Source organism: Tamandua tetradactyla, chromosome 5, assembly GCF_023851605.1.
Source record: "Tamandua tetradactyla isolate mTamTet1 chromosome 5, mTamTet1.pri, whole genome shotgun sequence".
Taxonomy (NCBI): Eukaryota; Metazoa; Chordata; class Mammalia; order Pilosa; family Myrmecophagidae; genus Tamandua; species Tamandua tetradactyla.
Window position 1 is genome coordinate 11885540 of NC_135331.1, and position 22057 is coordinate 11907596.

A 22057-nucleotide genomic window follows, 5' to 3' on the forward strand; every position below is an offset into this window, starting at 1 on the left:
ACAAAGACCATGTGACCTCCTGCAAAGCTGAAAAGATCTACTCTCTGGTCAGATCATATGCTCCTTCCTACAATCGTTCCTTCCTTCCCTCTTTCCTTCCTTTCTTCTACTCTTTATTATGGAAAAATTCAAACATACGAGAGGAAAGAGACTAAAACAATGACCCAGTTTCAATAATTATTCATTCATGGCTGACCCCCTCTTCTGCGCCCAGATTATTTTGAAGCAAATCCCAGTCATTGTATCATTTCACCTGTAAATATTTTAGTGTGTATCTGTGAACGATAAGGAATCTCTTTTTAAACATAGCCACAATATCATCATATCTAAAAATTTAAACTGTAATTTTTTAAATCATGAAATATGCTGTGAGTGTCTCAGTGTCCCTAATTAGCTCCTAATTTTTTAGATAGATTTCAGTTTGTTTATTTCTATCTGCACTCAAACAAAGTGCATGCTATTTGTGTCCTGGGACCTGGCAGCATCCTCAGAAGAGTAGAGAGAAAGGATTGGGAGCAGGATGACATTTCACCCCCTAAAATGGCCTGGTGAGTAAGCTAAATACTGCCCCAGAAGGGGCAACAGGGAGGTGTGGGGATCAAGGCACGGCAGGGACTCTGTGCTGCCTAAATACCCTGCTCGGGAGGCTGCAGCACTCGGGGCTCACAGCACGCTACAGGGACTCAGAGCACAAACTTTGGATCCGTGCTGCCTGCCTCCAAGTCCCTACACTGCCCAATTTCCTAGCTGTGTGACCTTGGGTAAGTCTCTTGACGTTTCTGTGCCACCAGTTCCTCATCTGGGAAGTGGAGATGACGACAACACCTATCACTGATGTGCTGGAGAGGCTTGTAGAACGAATTCTGTAGTCAGTGACGCTGGTGACTTAAAATCCGCCATGGTAGAAGTCTACACCATGGAAATTGGCAGACACCCCAAATGCAGTGTTTTTCGTTTTGTTTTGTTTCACCAGATTGTTAAGCCCTTGCCAACACGTACATCATTGCACCTACTTCATGAGGCTCTTATGACGAGTTTAGACTCAGTATACATAAAGAACTTAGCTCCGTGCCCAGAGCACTTTTAGCACTCAGTTAAGTATTTCACTGTGTGGCTGCATTTTTGTTGTTGATGCTGTGGCCATGCAGGAATGTGAGCCCACTGTGGCCACATTTTATCCATTTTTCCAGAGGAGCTGGGAATCTGGATTTTCACATGACAACTCCTGCTTTTGAAATGTTGGCAATCACAAACATTTTTCAAACCTGAATCCAACAAAGTACACACCATGTGTCATTGTCATGGTCAGGTTCATGTGTCAATTGGCCAGGTGGTGGTACCCGTTTGTCTGGTTGGGCACGTGCTGGCCTGTCTGTTACTGTGAGGACATTTCATAGAATTAAATCATCATCATGTCAGCTACATCCACAGCCAATTCCATTTGTAACCAGGCAAAGGGAGTGTCTTCTGCAATGAGTGATGCTTAATCTAATCACTGGAAGCCTTTTAAGGAGGAGTCAGAAGAGACAGACTCTCTACCTGCTTCAGCCGGCGAGCTTCTCCTGCGGCGTTCGTCCAGACCCTCCATCAGAGTCGTCAGCTTTGCAGCCTGCCCTACAGACTTTGAACTCTACATTCCTACAGTTATGTGAGACACTTTTATAAATTTTGTATCTACAGATATTTCCTGCTGATTCTGTTTCTCTAGAGAACTCAGTCATGGATCCCACATTTGCAACCTTAGGCTCAGAGAGTTGCACTTCCTGGATTGTCGCATTACGCCAGGACTTTCCCCAGCCCCTGCCATTGCACATGCTGTCCCTCTGCCAACCAGAAACCTGTGGTTGGCAAGCCAGTGCCACCGCCTCCTTGAAATCCTCCTCCACTTTGGGCCTCTGGGGTATAAACTGCTCCCTCCTCGAACTGATGCTTTCCTTCTACCCTTTGCCTTCTTACTGTAGGACTTTGGGTGGCTGGGGCTGTGTTTTATTCATCTCAGCATAGTGTTTTGTACATTGATGATCCTAATAATTAATAAGAATAAAATCGATATCTATTTAGCATCATCTGTTTGCCAGGCTGTGTGCTAAGCACTTTTTATGCATCGTCACCTTTATTTCTTATGACGATCTCCTGATTGGAAACTGAGTCACAGAGAAGGGGGCAGGATTGGGACTCAAACCCAGGGGCCCCCCACTCTGGAGCCTGCATCAGGGAGCTGAGCCTGCAGCTGATAACCGGAGTTGGAAAGTTAGAGGCCGCGAGGGCTGGGCACAGCTGAGCAACAGATGGAGTGGGACACGAGTGTCCGCTGAGGCTTTGCGGGACTGTCTCGAACCACACTCCACAGAGACGTCCAGAAAGGACATTGCTATATTTAAAAGCCTGGGCGGGGTGGCGCCTCCATGGCATTTGGGTGGCTGCTCTTTAGCCTGGGTGGGGTGGCACGTCCGTGGCATTTAGGTGGCTGCCTCTCCAGAAAGGGCACAAACACACTCTTTGGCTTCATTTTTCTGGGATGGCATTTTGGAGAACTTCCCAGGATCGCTGTGAGATGGGAGACCCCAGCCAGCTGGGATCCTTGCAGCCCTCCCAGGACCAAGGATGCCACAGAACTCAGCTGATAGAGCACACAGCTGCACGGGCTCAGAGGTCAGGGTCAGGGTCACCGGATCAGCTCAGGGGGCGGCAGATGCCATCTGGGTCTGACCTGCTGACTCGAGGGCAGCCCCACATTTCAGAGGGCGGTAGTTGCCATGGGCGGGCTGGGGCACTCTTGACACTCCTCACCCTCTCTCAGCACTCTGGCGATTTGGTTCCAGCCCTTATGTTCCAGAGGCTTCCACTCCTCATAATCCCCCTGGATACTGCTGGCTTCTAACACACCCTCCTAAGTCTCTGGCCAGAAATTCTAAGAACTATCTGTGGCTTGGCCAACCTCCTCCCACCCCAATATTTAACAGTGAATAAGGCATATCTTTTATTTGCTGATGTCTTCACACCCAGCTAGTGAGGAGGGGAAGCAGGGAAACCGAGGCAGAGAGGCGTTGTTCTCTCAGCCCTCCATCACCCAACGCTTCTTTATTTAGTGCCACCCCCATGCCAAACCCTGTGCCAGGTACCTCCCCTACCCCCAGCTGGATCTTCCCAGCAGCCCTGAACAGCTATGGATGATTGACCTGCTTGGAGTCCCAGCCAGGGATCCAGGTTTCAGATTGCAAGCTCCAAAGCCCTGTTCTTTTTAGCCTTTCCTGGAACCCACAACTGTAGACATTCCTGGGTGTCTGTCACCCTCACTCACCCCTTTTTTTCGGGGACCCACCCTGCTCTACCACCCACCCCCCATTGGCACACACACAATGCCGAGCCCTACTGGGCCTTTCCTGATTGTGTCTGAGCTTCTCACCACCCGGGAAGGTATAGAATCATCAGATGCTCTCAGTGGTCCTTTTTCTTCAAGTCAAGGAGGACTTGGGTAGGAAAGGCCAAAGCTTTAAACTATCCAGAGTCAGGGTGGCGGGCCCTTCCAGACACCTCGTTCCGAGTTGGAAAGACACGCTGTTAGCCACGTGGGGTGGCTTCCTAGCCTCAAAGCCAGACACGGGACCCACACACCACACCCTGTTTTTCACATCCTGGTTTCCATCCGGCCTGCAGAATCCACTATCTGCAGAGGTGACATGGGGTGCCACACGGCCAGATCTGAGTTCCCCAGAGAAGCCTGCAATCTGGAACTCTGATTTTTAAAAGCTGGCTCACTATCTATGCACATATTTTCATGCTCACCATACTTTACTGAGATATGATTTATATACAGCAGAATGTACAGATCTTAAGTGGATAAGTTGAGTTTTGATGGCTCAAATATTTTTAAAGCACTGAGGGTCAAAAAAGACACATTGGTGGGGTACATCTGGCCCTCGACCCCTACTCTGATGCCCTGTGTGACGCCATGAGCCAGGCATGACATTCACCCGCATGACAATGTCCCATGTTGGCAGGGGGAGGTGCTTGGGGGCTTCAGCTAGATCCCAGTGGCAAGTGTCCTCCTGTAACTCTCACAGTTAAGAGCACAGACTCTGGACCCAGGCCACCTGGGACTTGAGTCCTGGCTTGGCCACTTGCTATATGACTCTGGGCAAGTCACTTCACCTCTCTGGTGGCCTCAGTTTCTCCATCTCTAAACAACCTGCCTCACAGGGCTGTTGTGCAGATTAAATGAGGTCCTGGGCTAAATGCTTAAAGCAGCGTCTAGTGCACAGTCCATACTTTAGAAGAGTTCACTGCAATTTTAAGTCAGTTATCTTGATTATTCTCATGTATACTATAGAGAAGAGACCAGCTGTGGCTTATAGGTAACTTCTGGTGGACCAATGGGTGCCCCATCCCTTTCTCTCTCATTCAGGATCTTAAGATCTTGGGGGGGGGGGGAGCTGCATTTTAGGGGTGAACTTGAGTCTGTCCTAATTCACCAAAAATGGAAGCCACTCCCCCACTCTGCAGTGGTGGGACCTCATCAGTTTCCAGCCCCAAATACCCCTCTACCCAACCAGTCGAGGGAGAAAAGCATGATGGGTTCAGAGCACAAAGGCCCCTCCTCAACTTCTGCTGTGTGGCTTGGAGCTGCTGTCTTAGCCTCTCTGGGCCTATAAAACAAGAACCATCCTCCCTGCCCGGGGCTGCTTCCAGGAGTGTTTAGAGGTTCAGATGTGCTAATTCCCATGACAGGTCTTTGTAAGCTATAAAAAGCTCCAGAGTAAAATTGGAAGTTATTATGATTATAATCAGTTATGCAGAAAAACTAAGCTGTTATTGAAGCGGGCCTCACCTTCGGAGGTCGAGCCGCAGATGACAACCTTGTCTGGGCGGAAAGCCGACCTGGAGGGACCCTCGAGCAACCACCCTAGATAAGTAGGATCCCAGCTGGGGAGGCACCCACCCACACCCATGTCTCTCTCTGCTTTTGTAGCCCCCCTGATCACCAGATGCCAGTCGGCCTGGAGCCACGTCATGGCGCTGACTGCTCCCCAGAGGAGAAAATTGGGCTCATTGGCACCCATGAACCTAAATCCCAGCCCTCCAGATTCTTATCCTCACCACAGCCCAGGAAGGGCTGGAAACATCAGTCTTTCCTCTTCGAATAATTGATTGCTTTTTGGCTTGTTATCTGAGCAACGTCGTTGATTTTTTTTTTTTAAACCCCAAAGCAAATTTTATTTGTAAGACACTAAAGAAAGATTCCCATCCCTTTTATGCCGGGAAGCCCTGGAAGGGGACTGAAATTGTGTATTTGCTGCTAAAAAAAAAGCCCCCGCTTTTACAATTTTTAACAATAGAAAAATGATCTCTGTGCTTCGGTGTGTGGGTGCTTTAGAGGAAAACAGGCAGTCTGTTCAGGTGGCTGGTGAATTACAAATGAGAGGTTCGCCTTTGTTTTGAGTGACAAGCAATTTAAATTCAGTCTTCCGTGGAGGCCTGGAAAAAAATTTCCCCCCAGAAGAAAGAGAGCAAGAGGAAAAGGGAAAAAAAAGAGGAAAAGGGCGGGGGGAAGCTCCCTTTTCGAACTGAGCGATTATGTTAGTTGCCACTGAGCAGAGGTGAGAAGTTAGAACTTCATTTGATAATTATAAAATCAGTAGTTTGTGATTGGATGTAATTGATGATTATACCGTTGCTAATAGCAGGCCTGCCAGCCTGCGCCTGGGGGACATTTCATTTTTGCACTGCTTCCGGGCCAGGAAAGGCAGTGGCGCTGAAGGACCGGCCTGGCATCTCAGGGAACCTGACATAAATGCATTCGGGGTCCTGTATTATGTTGGCTAAAAAGTGTTCATTAATGCCAACATTTGAAAACATTTTGCTCCGTGTCTTATTTTTAGCCTGGGAATAATTACAAATATGAGAATAAAATTACACGGTGCTTTTCTCCCCATCTCGTGCTCTCCAAGCGGACCCCAACAGAGCCTGGGCGGGTTTTCTTGGCCTTGTCCTGCCTTTGATTAAAATCCTGCTGTTGTGGAGGGGAGGTCAGTTTGCAGGGAGGAGGTGTCTGTCTATTTGTCTGTCTGCTCCTTTGAATTAGAATCATTGCACACTTGAGTTAGAAGGGGACCGTAAGCCTGAAGCCCAGCACCTTTACTTTACAGATGGGAAAACTGAGGCTCAGAAAGGGGGTTTGACTTGCCCAAAGTGGGATCAGGGATGCAGGGCCACAGTGAAACTAGAACCCGGGTCTTTTTGCCCCCAGGCCAGCTTTTCCTATTTCCTCTCCTGCTGCTGACTTCCCCAAGATGAGTGCTGGGCGACCTCTGGGGTAAGTCCGGGGCCTTTGTCCCTTCCCCACACCAGGTCACTCCCCCCAGCAGCTGCAGGAGCCCTCCAGGGAGCCTTCTGGATCGCAGCTTAGTTTGAGCTACTTGGAGAGCATCCTGTTTAACCCTCCTTCTTGACTCGGGGTCTCCTTTAAGTTTGCAGTTTGGAAGGAGGAGCCCAAAGAGCCTCCTTTGTCTTGGTCACCCGTGTGGCCATCCGGTCGGCTTTGATTTCAGACCCAGGCCATGTCCAGACCCATCCCGGGCTCTGAGGGAGGGAAAAATCCTAGCAGCGGCTCTTTAACTGCTTCTATCCATTCAAACCCAAAGGTGGCATCGTCTTTGGCTCCTTCCTCTCTTCCTCTCACTCCCCATGTACAATCTGTGTTCCTGAGCAGCAGGTCCTGTGGCTTGACCATTAGAATACTTCCAGAACCTACCCTCACCTTCTCCTAAGCCGCCACTCCTGCCTGCCTGGACTAGCACAGTCGCTGCTTCCCATGGCCCTGCTCCTGCCCCAGCCTTCCCCCGCCCTGGGGCCATCCTCCACATGCCTGTATCAGATTGTGTCCCTCCTCTGCTGAAAACCCTTCCCTGGCTCCCCATCCCTCTTGGAGAAAAAACCCAAGTCCTCACAATGGCCCTACAAGGTTCCATGCTGCCCTTCACCTCCTGACCTCTTCTCCTCCCCTCTGCCCTTCACCCACCTTCTCCCAACACACTGGCCTCTTTGCTGTCACTTGAACAAGCTACATGCACTTCTGCCTGGGGACCTTTGCACCTGCTATACTCATCTGGAACACACATCACCCAGATCGCTGCATGGCTCCCTCCCTCCCCTTCTGCAAGTCTGCCCAAGTGTCCCCTTCTGGTGAGAACTTCCCCAGCCCCACTCCATAGCCCTCACCTCCTCCTAACGCCCACCCCCACCTACCTCCCACCCCCGACTTCCCCCCTTCCTGCTTTATTGTCCTGCCTTGCACTCACTTTCCCAGCTTTCACATTATTTATTTTGTTGTCCTCCTCTGCCATGAGAAGTGTCAGCTCCACAGGGCAGAGGTTCAGGTCAGTCTGGCATGTGCTGATGCCCCATCCTAGACCAGCATCCATCCCCAGGAGGTACTCGTTAAATAGCTGCTAAGAAAATGAATTTATTGGACCATCTGTGGTGCGTCGGGCACTGTGTTAGTGCTTCTTATGCATTATTTTATTTCATTGTTGAAAATGCCAGCCCATGCCCTCTAGTTGTTGACAGTCTTGTGGGGGGAATGGAGCGGCATCCAGATAAAAGGTTAATGTTGTTTCAGGCCCTGTCATCAGAGGAGGAGATTGGAGTGCACCAATACCCCAACTTAATGAAATGCAAGTTGGGGCACCTGGCGCTTTTCTTGACCCCTGTAAGGAGGAAGCCCACTTCCGCCAGTCTGTCTCCAGCCTTAGATTCACCTCCGAGGAAGAGACACAGACAGTAATGCTTATCCTCCAAAAGACATTTATTGAGCACCTACTGTGTACCCTGAGGGTCTGGGCTTGGTGTGGGGGACACAGCCATGGACAGACAGAATGACTCAGCCCTCAGGGGCCACAGACCCAAGAGGTGCCAAAGGCCCGGCTTGAGAAGGCGGCTGCTGGAGTGGGATAGCTGGGGCCACGCTCCCCCGGGGAGGGTGTCTGCCAGCGCCTCACGGGGAAGCCAGCTGGAAGGAAGCATCAGCCCAAAAGAAGGGAGCAAGTTACTAAACTCTCAGCCCTGTTCTACCGCAGAGCACCTCATTCAAGCACCCCATTTGCCATCTTCATTAGTCAGGGTTCTCTAGAGAAATAGAACCAGCAGGAGAGATCTGTAAATATGAGATTTATAACGGTGTCTTGTGCAACCATGAGGACACAAGAGTCCAAAATCCGCAGGGCAGGCTGTGAACCTGGCAGCTCTGATGAAGGGTCTGGACGAACCCCACAGGAGAGGCTCGCTGGCTGAAGAAGCAGTTTAAGAGTCTCTCTTCTCCCTTAAAAGCCTTCGACTGATTGGATTATCTCACTGTGGGAGGCACACCTTAGTAGATCACAGACATAATCAGCCACAGTTGCAATCAACTGACTGATGATTTAATACACCAACCTTTCGGTTTATCAGCCAGCCACAAAACATCCTTGCAGCAGTAGTCAGGCCAGTGCTTGTCTGACCAGACACCTGGGCCTCAGTTAACACCAGAACTTAACCATCACATCATCCTCTTAGTAAAAGCCCCGTGGAAATGCTTTCATCTGGGGTCCTCCAGCCAGCTGGCTTCTTTCTGCCTCCTACCAAAACAACAGATTAAAAAAAAAATTATGGTAACATATAAACACAAAATTCCCCACATGAGCCCATTTTAAGTGTACACATCAGTGGTATTCATTGCATTCAATTGCTCCTCGAGAAGGCCGGCGGCCCAAACCCTGTGCCTGGTGTGATATTGTTGTACTCTTGCTGATAGTTTACGGTCTGCCTCCCCCGCCATGCCTCAGTTTCCTCCTCCGCACTATAGGGTTAACCTGCCTCGTGGGGGGGATTTGTGGGGCCAAGTGAGTGAATGTGTTTTGGAAGTTAGGGGAGGGAAGGGCACAGCTCCCCCAGGGTGCACACAGTAGGTCTTCAATAGATAACCCTGCTGGGATGGTCATTACTGGGCTTCCCCTCTGTGTCCAGTGCTGCAGGCTGAGGCATTGGAGAAAGGTTCTAGAACCTGAGCCTGCACCCTGGAAGAGAGGTCCTCAGAGATGACGCTCTGAATTTGAATTAGTGATTTACACCTGAGGATTCAAATGAATTTGTGATTTACATCTGAGCATTCAAAACAGTGAATGACAGGTGGCCAAATCCATTAATTCTCTTCCATCGGGTGGGTCTCTAGAACTGGCTAGTGTGGGGCCCTGGGCAGGTGGGATTCCCAGGGGATGCCCCAAGACCTCAGAGAGCCAGAGAAGGCCTCTGCCTTCAGCCCCATCTGGGAAGGAACCGAGAGCCCAGATCAACAACAGCTCCCAGAAACAAGACTCTTATTTCTTATTTAAGCCCCGACATTAAATTGTAATTTTCATTTGCTCAGCCCCATCAATGATTTATCTCAGAGAGCGGGCAAGGCAGGCTGCCCGGCAGAGGTGAGTAAGGTCCTACTGAAGACCTGGGCTCGGTCTGCTGGCCTCCTGGCCCCCTCCTCACCTGCCGGCCCCCTCCTCACCTGCCCACCTGCCTCCTCCAGCTCTTCCAGGTTTTCTCCAGCATCCCCCCACCAGCACCACCACCAGCGTCCCTCATTAATGGGGATAGAAAGTGTGGACTTTGGAGCCAGACAAAGCTTGTTTCAAGTTCCAGCTGCCCACACAGTGTGGCCTTGACCCTTCTGTGCCTCGGTGTCTTCTGTTAAAATGGGACAGTAACACCCTCCCCAGTAGGGTCAGCAGGATTAAATGAGCCCAGTTAAATGAGGGTTAAATTAAAACAATTAATGCTCAGTAGCTGCAGCTAGTGTTGATCATAATTCTCGTGGCAACCAAACAAGGTAGTGATTCTTGTCCCCATTTGACAGATGTAGGAAAGCAGAATGTTACTATAAAGAATCTATCATGTAGGTTCTTAGAGAAAGAAGTGAACCTTCTGGATAGTCTAGCCAAACCTCCGCCATGTGCAGTTCTCCCCAAGTACCTTTACAGCCTCACAGGTGGATGGTCATGCACTTGGATGCCCCCACTAATGGGGGTCTCAGCCCTTGCAAAGCAGGGCCGACTCTGAGACAGGGCCGACTCTAGGAAAGTTCCTTCTAAGATTGAGCCTCCTTGGAATTTCCACCGTCCCCCACCCCTGGCCATCCTCAATGCACTGCCACCCCTGGAGTTTTTACAACCCAGAGTATACCTATTCCTCTTAACACAATAGCCAGAAATAGCTGATTGCAGACTGCTTCTGCCGGGGCGGGCGTGCCTGCCTCTGCTCCTGTGTCTTGGCTGAATGCACCCCTACCCTCCTCCCACCACATCCTGCATCAGAAATTTACCCCCCAACCCCCACCATCAGGAATACGGGCTGCTTCTCCCCCTCCAACTCTCCCTGCAGCCTGCACCCTGCAGCAGCTGCTAAGAGGCCCCTCCAGCCCCCTCCCCTCAGGACATCTAAGCACTCTCCTGCAGGGGTGGCACAAGGGAGTGCTCAGATGCTCCTCCCCACAGCCCCTGCCCTCCTCTCACCCCACACACCCCCTCCTTCTCTGCTCCCCCGAGCTCTGCACCCTCACTCCATACTCCCCCTCACTCCGATGCTGCCCTCCTTGTCTGTGCCCCCCAGTTCTCCGTGGAACCCCCCTCTTTCTGCCCCGCCTCCCCCATGCTCTATGACCCTCTTTGTTCTCCATGCTGTGCCCCAGGTCCGCACACCCCAGAGGGAAACCCAGACTTCAGGGGGCCTGATAAGGTACCCCCTCTACTGGGCAGCTGCCTTCCTCCCCAATTTCCCATCACCTGTGTCTCCTCCACAGAGGGGCCCATCCTGAGAGCCACTGAGGACCCAGACTCTTCTCAATTGCCTGTCAGTCTTCAGTTTCCTCCAGAATTCCTGCCAGGTCAGATCTCTCACAGGCAAACCCGAGCTCCACCCTGCCCAGAGCCCGGCACCAGTGGTAGAGGGACACTGTTCTCAAAGTGTGTTCCATGGAACTCCAATTTCCAGGTTTTTTCCATGTCCAAATGCATTTAGGAAAATGCTAGGTGAAGCCAAGTTGAAGAGGACTTTTCCTGTGATCTTGTGCTAACATATATCTTACATACTGCAGAGACCTAGTGTGCTGACTTGCTCAGAGTCCCCTTTTCACCCCACAGCACTGGGTAACCCACTAAGAGAAGCTCTACTTTCCAGGTGTGAGGCTGAGCTCTAAGGCGAGAGGATTCAGGGCTCGGCTGTAACCTCCCTCACTAAGCAGTTCACTCGTCTTAGCCGAGCAACGTCCTCCCTGAACCTCAGTATCTTCCTCTGTAGAATGGGGCCCATTATAGAGCTCACGCCATCGGGTTGGCAGGGGTTCAGAAGACTAAGTGCTTAGCCTAAAGTTTCCGGAAGCTCTTCCCGGGAGCTTGGCATGGAGAATTCTCGGGAGTGGTGATGTTGTTGCTGTATATCAGACAACTGGCAGAAGGTCAGTCCTGAGGACCCCCGTATTTGACATTTTTAACCCCATGACAAGAGCTGAGCAGGTAGAACAGACTTTTGCCCTGCTCTGTCTAGGCTGATTCTACACCTGTTATTTTCATATCGGGGGACCAGGCGCATTCTCGTCCCTCTTCTTCCAGCGGTGCATAAATGCTGCCTGCCCCATCAGACACTGAGCTGTTTCTGATGGTGACCTTCTTGAGGGCTTCTTGGGCTGGCCTCCCCCTCCTTCTACAGATGGCCTTCAGATAGCTGCCCATCACCTGGCAGAAGCCCACGGCCTTGTATCTCTGCTGAAATCACCTGTTCTGGGGACACGGGTGAAGGCAGCATATGTGATTAGAAAAGGCATTACCTTATCTAATCTACCTGATTTATTAGAAAGCTTCCTTGGGACTCTGCTGTGTCGACTCCTTCCATTCCAACAGCTTCTTGGAGAGTCGGATGGAGATTTTTCTCCCCACTTGACGGATGGACAAACTGAGGCTCACAGCCCCTTAGTGACGTTGGTCCAGCACTGGGTGGCCCCTAACACCATCAGGAGCCTAGGGTCCCGGCCTTTTAGAAGCAGACAGGCTTATTGCTGTAAAACAAGCTGAATGGGGCAGGGTACCCAAAGCAGTGCATGTAATCAATATGTAGTCAAGATTTTTTTTTGAAGTTATTGAGAGTTATTTAACATTACTACTTTCATTCTGAGGCTTGCAAATCTCCTATCTTCACTTATAGCCCGTCCCGATTCGGAATAGTCCCACGTGTCAAGCACTAACTACACGTGGGCTCCAGATTGTCAGCACAGCCCTAGCAAGCAGGACTGACTTTATACACAGACAGTGCACCCATACAAATGGACCAGTGCTGCCGTGGGTGTTGTGGGCAGCGGCAGGGAAACATGGGAGGAACCTTCTAGCACTCAACCCTGCCCCTGCCCAGAGTTCTTCTGCCGTTCCCCAGACCCCAGCTGCCACATGTCCTCAGCATGGATGATTGTAAAATGGGGCATTCGGACTTTCTGCTGGCTGAGCTTTAACAATTTTCCACCTAAGCATCGTGAGATTAATTGCTTCTGTTTCTCGAGTGCCTTCGGCAGCACAGAGCCCCTGAACTGGTGCAGCCTTAGCAGAGTTAGCGAGTCAGCAGTGGCCTTGTGGGGGCCAAATGGCTGGCCCCACCAGCTGGGGTGGTTTTTCTGTCCAGGACAAAAGGAGTCAGGGTCTAGATTCATAAGAGCAATTTGAACCCCCAGACCTGGTATGAAACCCAGCTCTGCCATTCATAACCAGGTGACCTTGGGCAAGTTATTTCCTAACATTGAGCCTTGGTTTCCTCATCTGTATAATGGGCATAATGACCTGGAGCGTGAGGATGGTAAGGGCACTGGCACCTGGTAAACATTCAGCATTGTATTTGTTATTATCATTAGCCCTCAGAGAGGCCCCCTGAGCTCTGAATCCATTGCCCGCTGCTCACGCTGCTCGCAGGAGAACCCACTGAGAGTCTGCCTCACCTCCCCGTGTTGTGTTACCTCGTGTGCGTAGGCCTACTATGAGTCCCAGGGTGGAACTGTGTCCTGTCCCTCACAGCAAGAATAAAAACCTGCTCATGCTTGGTGATTTTCCCTTTGCCTGGCTTCTAGAACATACTGCCCCACCCCCTGCCATCTTCTCTTTCTCAGGGAGACAGCTCCTGATGTTCTCCCCACCAAACTGGGTCAGCCCCCCACCCACATACACATACTCTCACATCCCACACCCCACCCCAGTACTTTCCCTTTGAAGTATTTAGCCCTGGTAATTAATGAATTATCTGGGGACTCTGGTTGAATAGCAGTTTCCCAGCTATACCATGAGTCCCTTAAGAGCAGAGCTCAGTCTGCATTTTCACTGCTAGGTTGTCAGCCCAAAGCTCCCAGCACATAGTAGGTACTCAGGAAGTGTTTGTTGAGTGAATGAGAGACTGTCATTCTAATCTCAGAATAACAATGAGAGCCTTTAAGGAGTTTTTCTTTAGGGTTTTTTTTTTTAAATCACGTGTTCAACATCTACCATACATTTCTCTCCACCTCTCTTAAATAACCAATTCTATATGGACCTTGTAAAAGCTTCAAGCTGCACTGTCCATTAGAAATATGTGAGCCATAGGTGTAAATGTTCTAATAGCCACATTATAAAAAGCTGAAAGAAATAGGTGAATGAGTTTTAATAATGTATTTTATTCAACCCAGTATATTTAAAATAGCATTGCAACACGTAATCAATATAAAAAAATCTGATGAGCTATATTTGTGGGTTTTTTATAGTAAGTCTTCGAAATACGGTATGTATTTTACACTCACAGCCCTTCTCGATTGGGACCAGCCCAGTAGCCACACGTGGCTCAATAGCCACATGTCGCTGGTAGCTGCCCTACTGATTTATAGCCATAGAAGAACCATCGTGGTTTTCAAATTTGGGGCAGTGTTGAGGACAGAGCTCTGGAATCCATAGCCAGGCAGAGAGGGGTGAGGTGATGATCAGTACAAGAATTCAGCAGGTCCCAGGGCCCTGCGAGAGAGACCCATCCAGGCATATTGGCATCTTGAACGCTCTAATTGGCAGAGTAAGAAAATCCATGAGCAAGAGAATGATTGCGTGGATGGAGCTCATTCCCACCTGGTCATCCACTTATTCATTCAGCCAGGAAGCAGTTACGAAGTGCCTTTGGTATGCTTCAACCTTTGTGGAAGCTATTTTTCATCTTACACAAACTTGAATTTTCAGTTGCAAGAACTATTCCCCAAATGTGTTTCACCACTACCCCGCAAACATATCATACATGAGCTTCTTGTATTGCCCTTTAATAATAGCAATTACATTAATATCTGTTAATAACCTACCATCGCCAGGCCCTGTGCTAAGCACCTACATACAGTTTCATTTAATCCCTACAGAAGGCCTGGGAGGCAGGTTCTGTTTTATCCCCATTTTATAGATGAGGAATCAGAGAATCAGAGAGGAGCAGGGACTGGCCTGAGATCACACCACTGGGGTGCAGTGGAGCAGGCATCTGAAACTGGTTTTTCTAATTCCAGAGCCTGTAGTTTAACCTGCATTTCCCCTCCCCCTCCCACCCCTCACCTCCATCCCACAATCGCATACATAGAAAAGGTTCAAATTTACTTGCACACCTGGATGCCATCGTAACACGTGACTCTTTCTCTTGTTGTTTCCAAAGGTGGTGGCCCTTAGTAAGAGAAGTCAGGAGGCGGAGGCCGCTTTCCTGAGTGTTTACAAGCAATTAATTGAAGCACCAGGTAAGAAACACTTGGGCTCCATAAGTGAATAATTAACGACAAGCAACTGCTCTAGGGACCGTTAGGCAGGGGCCTGTTGCAAGGGGTCTGGGGACAAACCTGGACTCCTGGTCGAGGTTGGGCGCCCCAAGGGTGAGGATGCCTACACATAGTCTGCTGTGACATGTCCCCACGCAGTTCCCTCCTGGTTCCCCCGCGCCTTCTGACGTCAGCCAGGGAGCCTGCTTTGGGGGTCTCCTGGTGAGATCCCCCTGGGCCTCCTTGGAGAGGAGGGCTTCTTGCCCACCAGAACCCCATTACCCCCAAGAAAGGGCACAGATGCTCTCTGCCAGGAAGGGGTGTTAGAAGAAACACCTTGAATGCTTCCCCCACAAAACGGCACAGCCAACCTCAAACGCTTGAAATTGAGCAAAAGCCAGACACAAAAGAGCACATTCTGTACGATTCCTTTTATATAAAGTCACAATTCAGTGTCAGCACCCAAAAGTGCAAACAGTCCAAATGCCCATCCACACACAAATGGATACACTGAGTGCACCTTCCATACCAGGGAGTATTATTCAGCCATAAAAAGGGGATGAAGGGCTGCTCTCTGCCACTACACAGATGAACCTTAAAAACATAATCCTGGATGAAAGAAACCAGCCACAGAAGGCCACATCCTATATTATTCCATTGATATGAAATGTCCTGAATAGGCAAATCCATAAAGACAGAAAGTAGATAAGTGACTGCTCGAGACTGGGGTAGGGGAAGGAATTGGGAGGGGAAATGGGGAGCAACTGCTTAATGGGAACTGGGTTTAATTTGGGGCGATGAAAATGGGCATGAGATGGAAGTGGTGGTCCCGTGAAGGCAGTAAATGCTACTGAACTGTTTGCTTTAAAATGGCTCATTTTATGTTATGTGAACTTCACCTCGATGTTTTAAAAAATTACTCTTTACTGTTAGAGATCAGGGTGATGATTCTCTTGGGGGGCAACTGCCCCCCTGGGATGGGGTCTCTGCGGGCTGGGAGTGCTGTCTCTTGAGCTGGGTGTGAGTTCCATAGTCGTAATCAGTTTGAGAAAATTCTGCTGTCTACTTAAAATACGTAAGCATGTCATACTTCTGTAAAAAGTTTACTCATTAAAAAACAGTCCAGGGTGGGCAATGGTGGCTCAGTGGGAGAATTCTCGCCTGCCGTGCCAGGAGAGATCTGGGTTCGATTCCCAGTGCCCGCCTATGTAAAAAACAAAATGAAACAAAACAAGAATCAGTCCATCTCCTGCCATCTTCTCACTTTATTGACCCAGGAACAGGAGCCCAAAAAGGTGGAATGACTTAAAAATGGGGGAGCTGGGAAGAAACCCCACTGTGCTGTCTACGTTCACTTGGACACACCCCCCCTTAATGTTTCCCCCGAAATCTTCCACGCAGTAGCAGGAATCACTTACTGCTCTCAGGGCTGGAGGGGTGGAGGGCCCATGACGGGGGCCCCAGCGGAAGCTATGCGGCTCATCCACACCCTAGGAAGCGCGCAGTGTTTATAACTGGCATCTGGGGCACTCGTGCGATCTTCGTACTGGGGGCAGGAAAGTTCTTTCTTCATCTGTGTTGGGCAACAATAGGGGGTTAAATACTGTCCCCCCAAAATCACATTCAGCCAGAACCTTAGAAGGGGACCTGACTGGGAAATGGAGTCTTCGCAGCTGCAATTCGTTAAGGGTCTCAAGATGAGGTCATCTAGGATTTAGGGTGGGCCCCAAATCCAATGCCTGGTGTCCTTTTGAGAAGAGGAGAGGACGTGGAGAGACACTTGAAGGCCGGAAGGGTGCAGCCGGAAGCCAAGGAGCGCCTGGAGCTCCCTGGAAGCTGTAAGAGGCAGGTGAGGAGGCGTAGGACAGCAGTGCGCATGCTCCTACCATGCCACGGCTGTCCAGGTGGGCAGGCCACGCCCCTCTGGTGGGCCCAGGGGAGGAGCCTTCCCGCCTCCTCCAGCTGAGGGGGGGTGCTCTAGGGCGCCTTGGCTGCAGCTTCGCGTGGCCTCTCTCGTCCCTCTGTGTCCTCTCCTCTTCTTATAAGGATGCCAGGCATTGGGCTTAAGGCCCACCCCAAATCCAGGATGACCTCATCTCCAGACCCTTAACGCGTCACACCTGCAGTGACCCTTTTACCATATCAGGTCACGCTCATAGGTTCCAAGTGTTAGGATGGGGACAAATCTGTTTGGGATCTGCCTCGCAGCCTGCTCCGGACGCCTGGCCCCCTCTGTCCCGATTCCACACCCCCGGCACACAGGCTGTGCGTGCTGGACCCTGACTGCTTGGGTGGCAGGAAGGAGGCTGGAGGGGGCTAGCAGCCCACCCCAGGCTCTGTGTCCACGCGGTGGTAGGCCCGTTCAGGCTCGCCTTTTTGCTTATAAGGTCACCACTCTCATTGACAGGGTCTATGGCCCCCATTTGGGGAAAAAATATATATATACATATCTTCTTATTTCCCACCTGTTTCAGTCCTTTGGGTTGCACAGTCTCATGGGCAAATGAAGTTGGAGGGTGACCCAATCCGGACCCCAGGAATGATTCCCAGGGGTGCCCCCAGGCCAGGCCCCTCTGCCAGGCTTGAAGTACCTCGCCCATGGCACCAGAGGGCAGCAGCGAGAGGGTCTCCTTTTGGGGGAGACGCAGGTTGGAATCCTGCCAGTACCACTCAGTGACTGCAGATGAATTGCTTCACCTCCCTGAGCATCAGTCTTCTCCTCTCTAAATTGGGTATTATATTAGAACCCGCCTGGTGCGCTTCTTGGGAGTCTTCCAAGAGCTAAAGCAGCCCAACCCAATGAGCACAGTTAGGTGCCTGCTTAGCTTCCCTCGTGGTTGTCATGATAGTGTCTGCTTCTCCCAGGAGTGAAGTCCTGCAAGCCAGGACTGAGTCTTACTAAATTCCTGCCCCCCAAACCGCAAACACAGAGGACACGTAGTAATCGTTTATTAAATGAACTAGAAATAAGACTCGGATGCAGAAAGGGGCACAGGGATTATTTTAACAAAGAGGTAATTTTTCATCTAGAGCCCTCTGTTCATCATATATTTATTTCTTCAGGTGGCATTTATTGAGCACCTGCTGTGTGCCAGGCACTCACTAGATTCTGGGAATATAACCCTGAGCTCACCAAGGCAGATACAGTCGCAGCTCCCCGGGTGCTTGCATTCTGGTGGCAAGGTGACCAGATCGTCCCTCGAATGATTTGACATTGCATGCCCAGGGGAGTACTAAAGAGGCTAGTGCTTGGGTGGGGATGGGGGGTGTTGCGTTATAGACAGATGGAAAATGGTGAGGAGGGACTTAAGGACCCTGTGTGGGAAAAGAGCATCCTTTCTGGGGCTCTCTGTCTCTCTCTCTGGAACCCTTATCTCTATAGACAGTTACAGGGCCAGGACCACAGTTCTAGCCAAGGCAGGGGGTGCATTATAGCTCTCGAGATTGGCGTGGGCCTTTCCAGAAGGTCTGCTTGCCCTCCTGCCCCTCTCCCCAAGCCTGGTGCTGACTCCACACGTCTGATTCCCCAGCTCTCCTCCTCCAGAAATGGAGAGACAGAGCGTGGGGGGGTTGGGGGGGTGGACCGTCGTCCACAGCTGTCACTAAGTCAGAGAACAAGTTGCCTTAACTAATGGAGATGTACCACAAGAACAGCCCCTTTAGGGCCACTAATTCATTTTCGAGACATTTAAGAATAACAAAATGTTTTAATGATTTCTTAGGGGAATTAGGAAGACATATTTTTGTTCTCATTAAATTTTATCCTCAGACGCTAGAACCAAATGTCAGATGTGTTTTTGGTGCTCCGAGCTTCCCCATTCACCGCCTCCCCACCCCCCCCCAATCTTCCCCCCACCCCAATCTCCATCCCAACCCCCTCCATAAAAATAATACCCCTGAAAAAATTTGCTGGGATGCGTGCGCTCCTGTTTTTATAGTTCTTGTCAGGCAAATTATTTGTCGAACCCTCCCCCCCCACCTCCGAAGCCACACAAGTCCTGATTCAACATTTTTGTTTTGAATGAATGCTGCCAACACAAATCTTTGGCGGAGAATGCGATGTGGCGTGATTGCTCAGCAAGTATTTTGATAAGTGTGCAGCCTGTATGTCTGTAATTACGAAAGAAAACCGTAAATCTTTTGGATATTGTTCACACAGATGTGGCGTGAAGTGAGAAAAAAAAAGCAGTAAAACGTGTTAAAAGCATAATTAATGCCATTGTTGTCGAGGATGATTTGATTTAAACCTCTCTGACTTCTGTATTGGCGACGCCTGATTTCTTTATCACGCTCTTAGAGTTACTGGGTAGCCACCCAAGCTTCAGGAAGCTAACTAGTAGTTCACAAATGATTAGTGAAAAGGAAAAAATGGAAAAACAAAAGCAAATGAGGAAAGAGTAAGAGGGCAGGCAGGAGAGCCTTGCCAAGGAAAAGGAGAGAGGTGAGTGGCCTTGAATGTATTTTCTGCTTTACTTTGGTTTTTAAGAATCCCATGCTGTTGGAGATTGCAACTTTTGGCGGGCATCTGTCTCCCTACCTCTTGTTTTGGGAGAGGTGGCTGGGCAGTGGAATGGTTTGGTGCTTGGCTGCAATGTCGGACGCACTTGGGTGGGACTCTTGGCTTGGTGCTTTTGAGCTGCTGTGTGACCTTAGACAAGGGCCTTAACTTCTCTGAGCTCCAGAAGAGGTATAATAATAGAACCTGCTCATTAGGAAACACAAGAATGTGATACATGGTGCACGAGCTCATTTTGCAGGGTTAATAATGACAGCTCATCGCCAAGCTGGCTTCAGGACATAAGGGCTACATGCATCTGAGAGTGTGACACAGGATGAATGGTTTAGGTAACAGAGTTACTGAGTCTGTAGAATAGGAAAATACTTTGCAATGTTTAAGGTAAATTTCTCTCCCCCGTAATAAATGTGGTATATGCACATTGTTGAAATTTTAGAAATTATGGAAAACTAGAAAGAAGGAAGAAAAACTATCCATGAGAAAAGCATTATTAACAGTTTGTCGTTTCACTTTCTGGTCTTTCCCCTCTATACTTTTTCAGAATGGTTGTTCATTTGGCACCTACCGGCTTGAATCCTGTTTCCTTTTCCCAACTTGCACTGCTGTGTTTCCGTCGTGTGGTTAGATTCTGAGCAACACTGGTGTGTCGAATGTCATAGTCTGTTGTGTGACTTTGAGTTATACTTGGCTGAATCCAGGATCGGTGGTCAGAAAGGATAAGATTTTTTTTTCTCCTTGTTGATTTGGCATGCCTTTATTTTCTAGGTACACTAAATATCTTTGCATCTGTTATGAACCATTTATATTTATTCTTTTTGAATCATTGGTTTGTATCCTTAGCCTATCTTTCCATCAGAAAGTAGATAATTTTCTTATTGATTTGTAGATGCTCTTTATATATTAGGGATGTTAGCCTTTGTCTCAGTACACGTTTCATATCTTTTCCCCTAGTTTGCCTTTTGCTTCTTAAATTTGTTTATAATGTATCTTCTATATGACCCATCACAGGTATTCAAAGAATATTTGCAGAAAGAAGGAAATTATCAATTCTGGGTTATACATCATATTTTGAAACTCCTTCTCACCTCAAGGTTATGGTTTCTCCGAGTATTTTTTGTGACCTTAATTTTTAATTTAAACATTTGAACCATCTGTGATGTCTGTTGGTGGAAGTAGCAGTAATTTTGTCCCAATGACCAGCCAGTTCTGGGGGACATACCACCTTTACCAATGTAAGAAATGGGGATTTTAGTATAATTAGAAAGTGTTCTCGCTCCCTTTCCTCCCCTAACTCCGCATATGCCTCTACTCAGTTGGTCCCTGTAGGGTCAGAGGAAACACCAGAGGGTGACGTGAAAAAGTATTCACCCACAAAAAGGAAGAGCCAGTGCACTTAACAATGTCTGCTTTTCCCAAAGATGGGAGTTAACTGTAGAGGCAGTGACTCCCACCATGTCCCACCATTCCTTGGCTCCTGTCATTCCCTCTGCCAGGAGTGCCCTTTCCCCATGGCCTACACCGGCTACGTTTTACTACCCCTGGTGGCTCAGGCTTGGAGAGAGGATTGGATAATAAAAGCATCCAATGTGCTGCTGACCTAGTCAGTGCTCAGTGGATGGCTGTGTCCTTTCAGAAGGAGGACGGGCATTCCAGCTCATTCTCTGAGCACCTTCTATGGGCTAAGTCCTGTGGGAACTCAAGTTTGGGTCCGAACTTGCCCTGAGAACTGTCGAGTCCAGCTGGGGTGACATGACACAAAGACGGACAAGCAGAGCACACGGTAGCAAGAGGCTCCAATCAGGGTCAGCCGTGGTCCATGGAGGAGGCTCTTTGGAAAGGGCAGGGTTCAAATTTGGTTTGAAAGGATGAGGTACATCCTCACAAGGGACATTTCCTAGGGACTTCCAGTGTTGGGCGATGTCCTCGAGCCACCGCAGATGGGTGTTCACTGATTCCCATATGCCCGTTGGAGGTAGGTGACGTCATCCTTCCCATGTGAGCTGAGGGAATGCAAGCTCAGAGAAGTCAAGGCACTTGTGCAAGGTCACACAGCAGAGAAATGATAGTGCCCAAATCCAGACCCCAGGCTCCTAACCACTATCCTGGATGCAGGATTAATTTAAAAATCCAAGGGGTTGAACAAAACCATTGAAGAGTCAAGCTGAAAAAAAAAAAGGTGAAAAACAGTTAAAGGGTCTTTGTTGCCAGTCGCTGAAATGTAGATGTGTTACTTGGAGGAGCAACAAATTAACCCCTCACTATCCAGGAACTCCTGGTCCACCTGGCCCACTTCTCCAAAGGGCTGGACTTAGGGGTGCATACTTTGAGAGAAACTGCCACAGAGCTTGGAACTTGAGGGGCAAGGCAATGTAGGAGGAGCCCTAGGAGTGGAGGAAGGAGGAGCAGGACTCCAGGCTCAAGTGCCCTGCTACAGAGCTGGGCCAACCCAGTTCTGCCATTTTGCTTCCATTGTCACAGTGGACCTCTCTGAACCTCGGTTTCCCTACATATAACATGGGGATGATAATCTCACCTGAGTTTAGGGTCACTGGATAGTTTCCATGAGCAAATGGAGAACATTTAACATGATGCCTGGCTCAGAGGAACTGCCCCATGGAATCCACTCAGCAAAGATTAAGCACCTACTGTTTACCAGACATGACGTTGATGTAAACTGCTCCTGCCCTTGTGGATTTTCCCTGTCCAGCTCAGTGTCTGGGAACTTTATTTTTATTACAATG

At 49.4% G+C, this 22057-nt stretch overlaps 1 protein-coding gene across 6 annotated transcripts in view; it reads left to right on the plus strand.

Moving 5' to 3' along the window:
* The window catches only part of CUX2 (cut like homeobox 2), a 261759-nt gene that overhangs the window by 176695 nt on the left and 63007 nt on the right, over positions 1 to 22057 (plus strand). For all 6 annotated transcript variants that reach the window (XM_077159854.1, XM_077159855.1, XM_077159856.1 and 3 more), the window contains exon 4: positions 14704 to 14782. In XM_077159854.1, coding sequence (XP_077015969.1) covers positions 14704 to 14782 — 79 coding nt within the window. The remainder of the gene's footprint in view (positions 1 to 14703; positions 14783 to 22057) is intronic.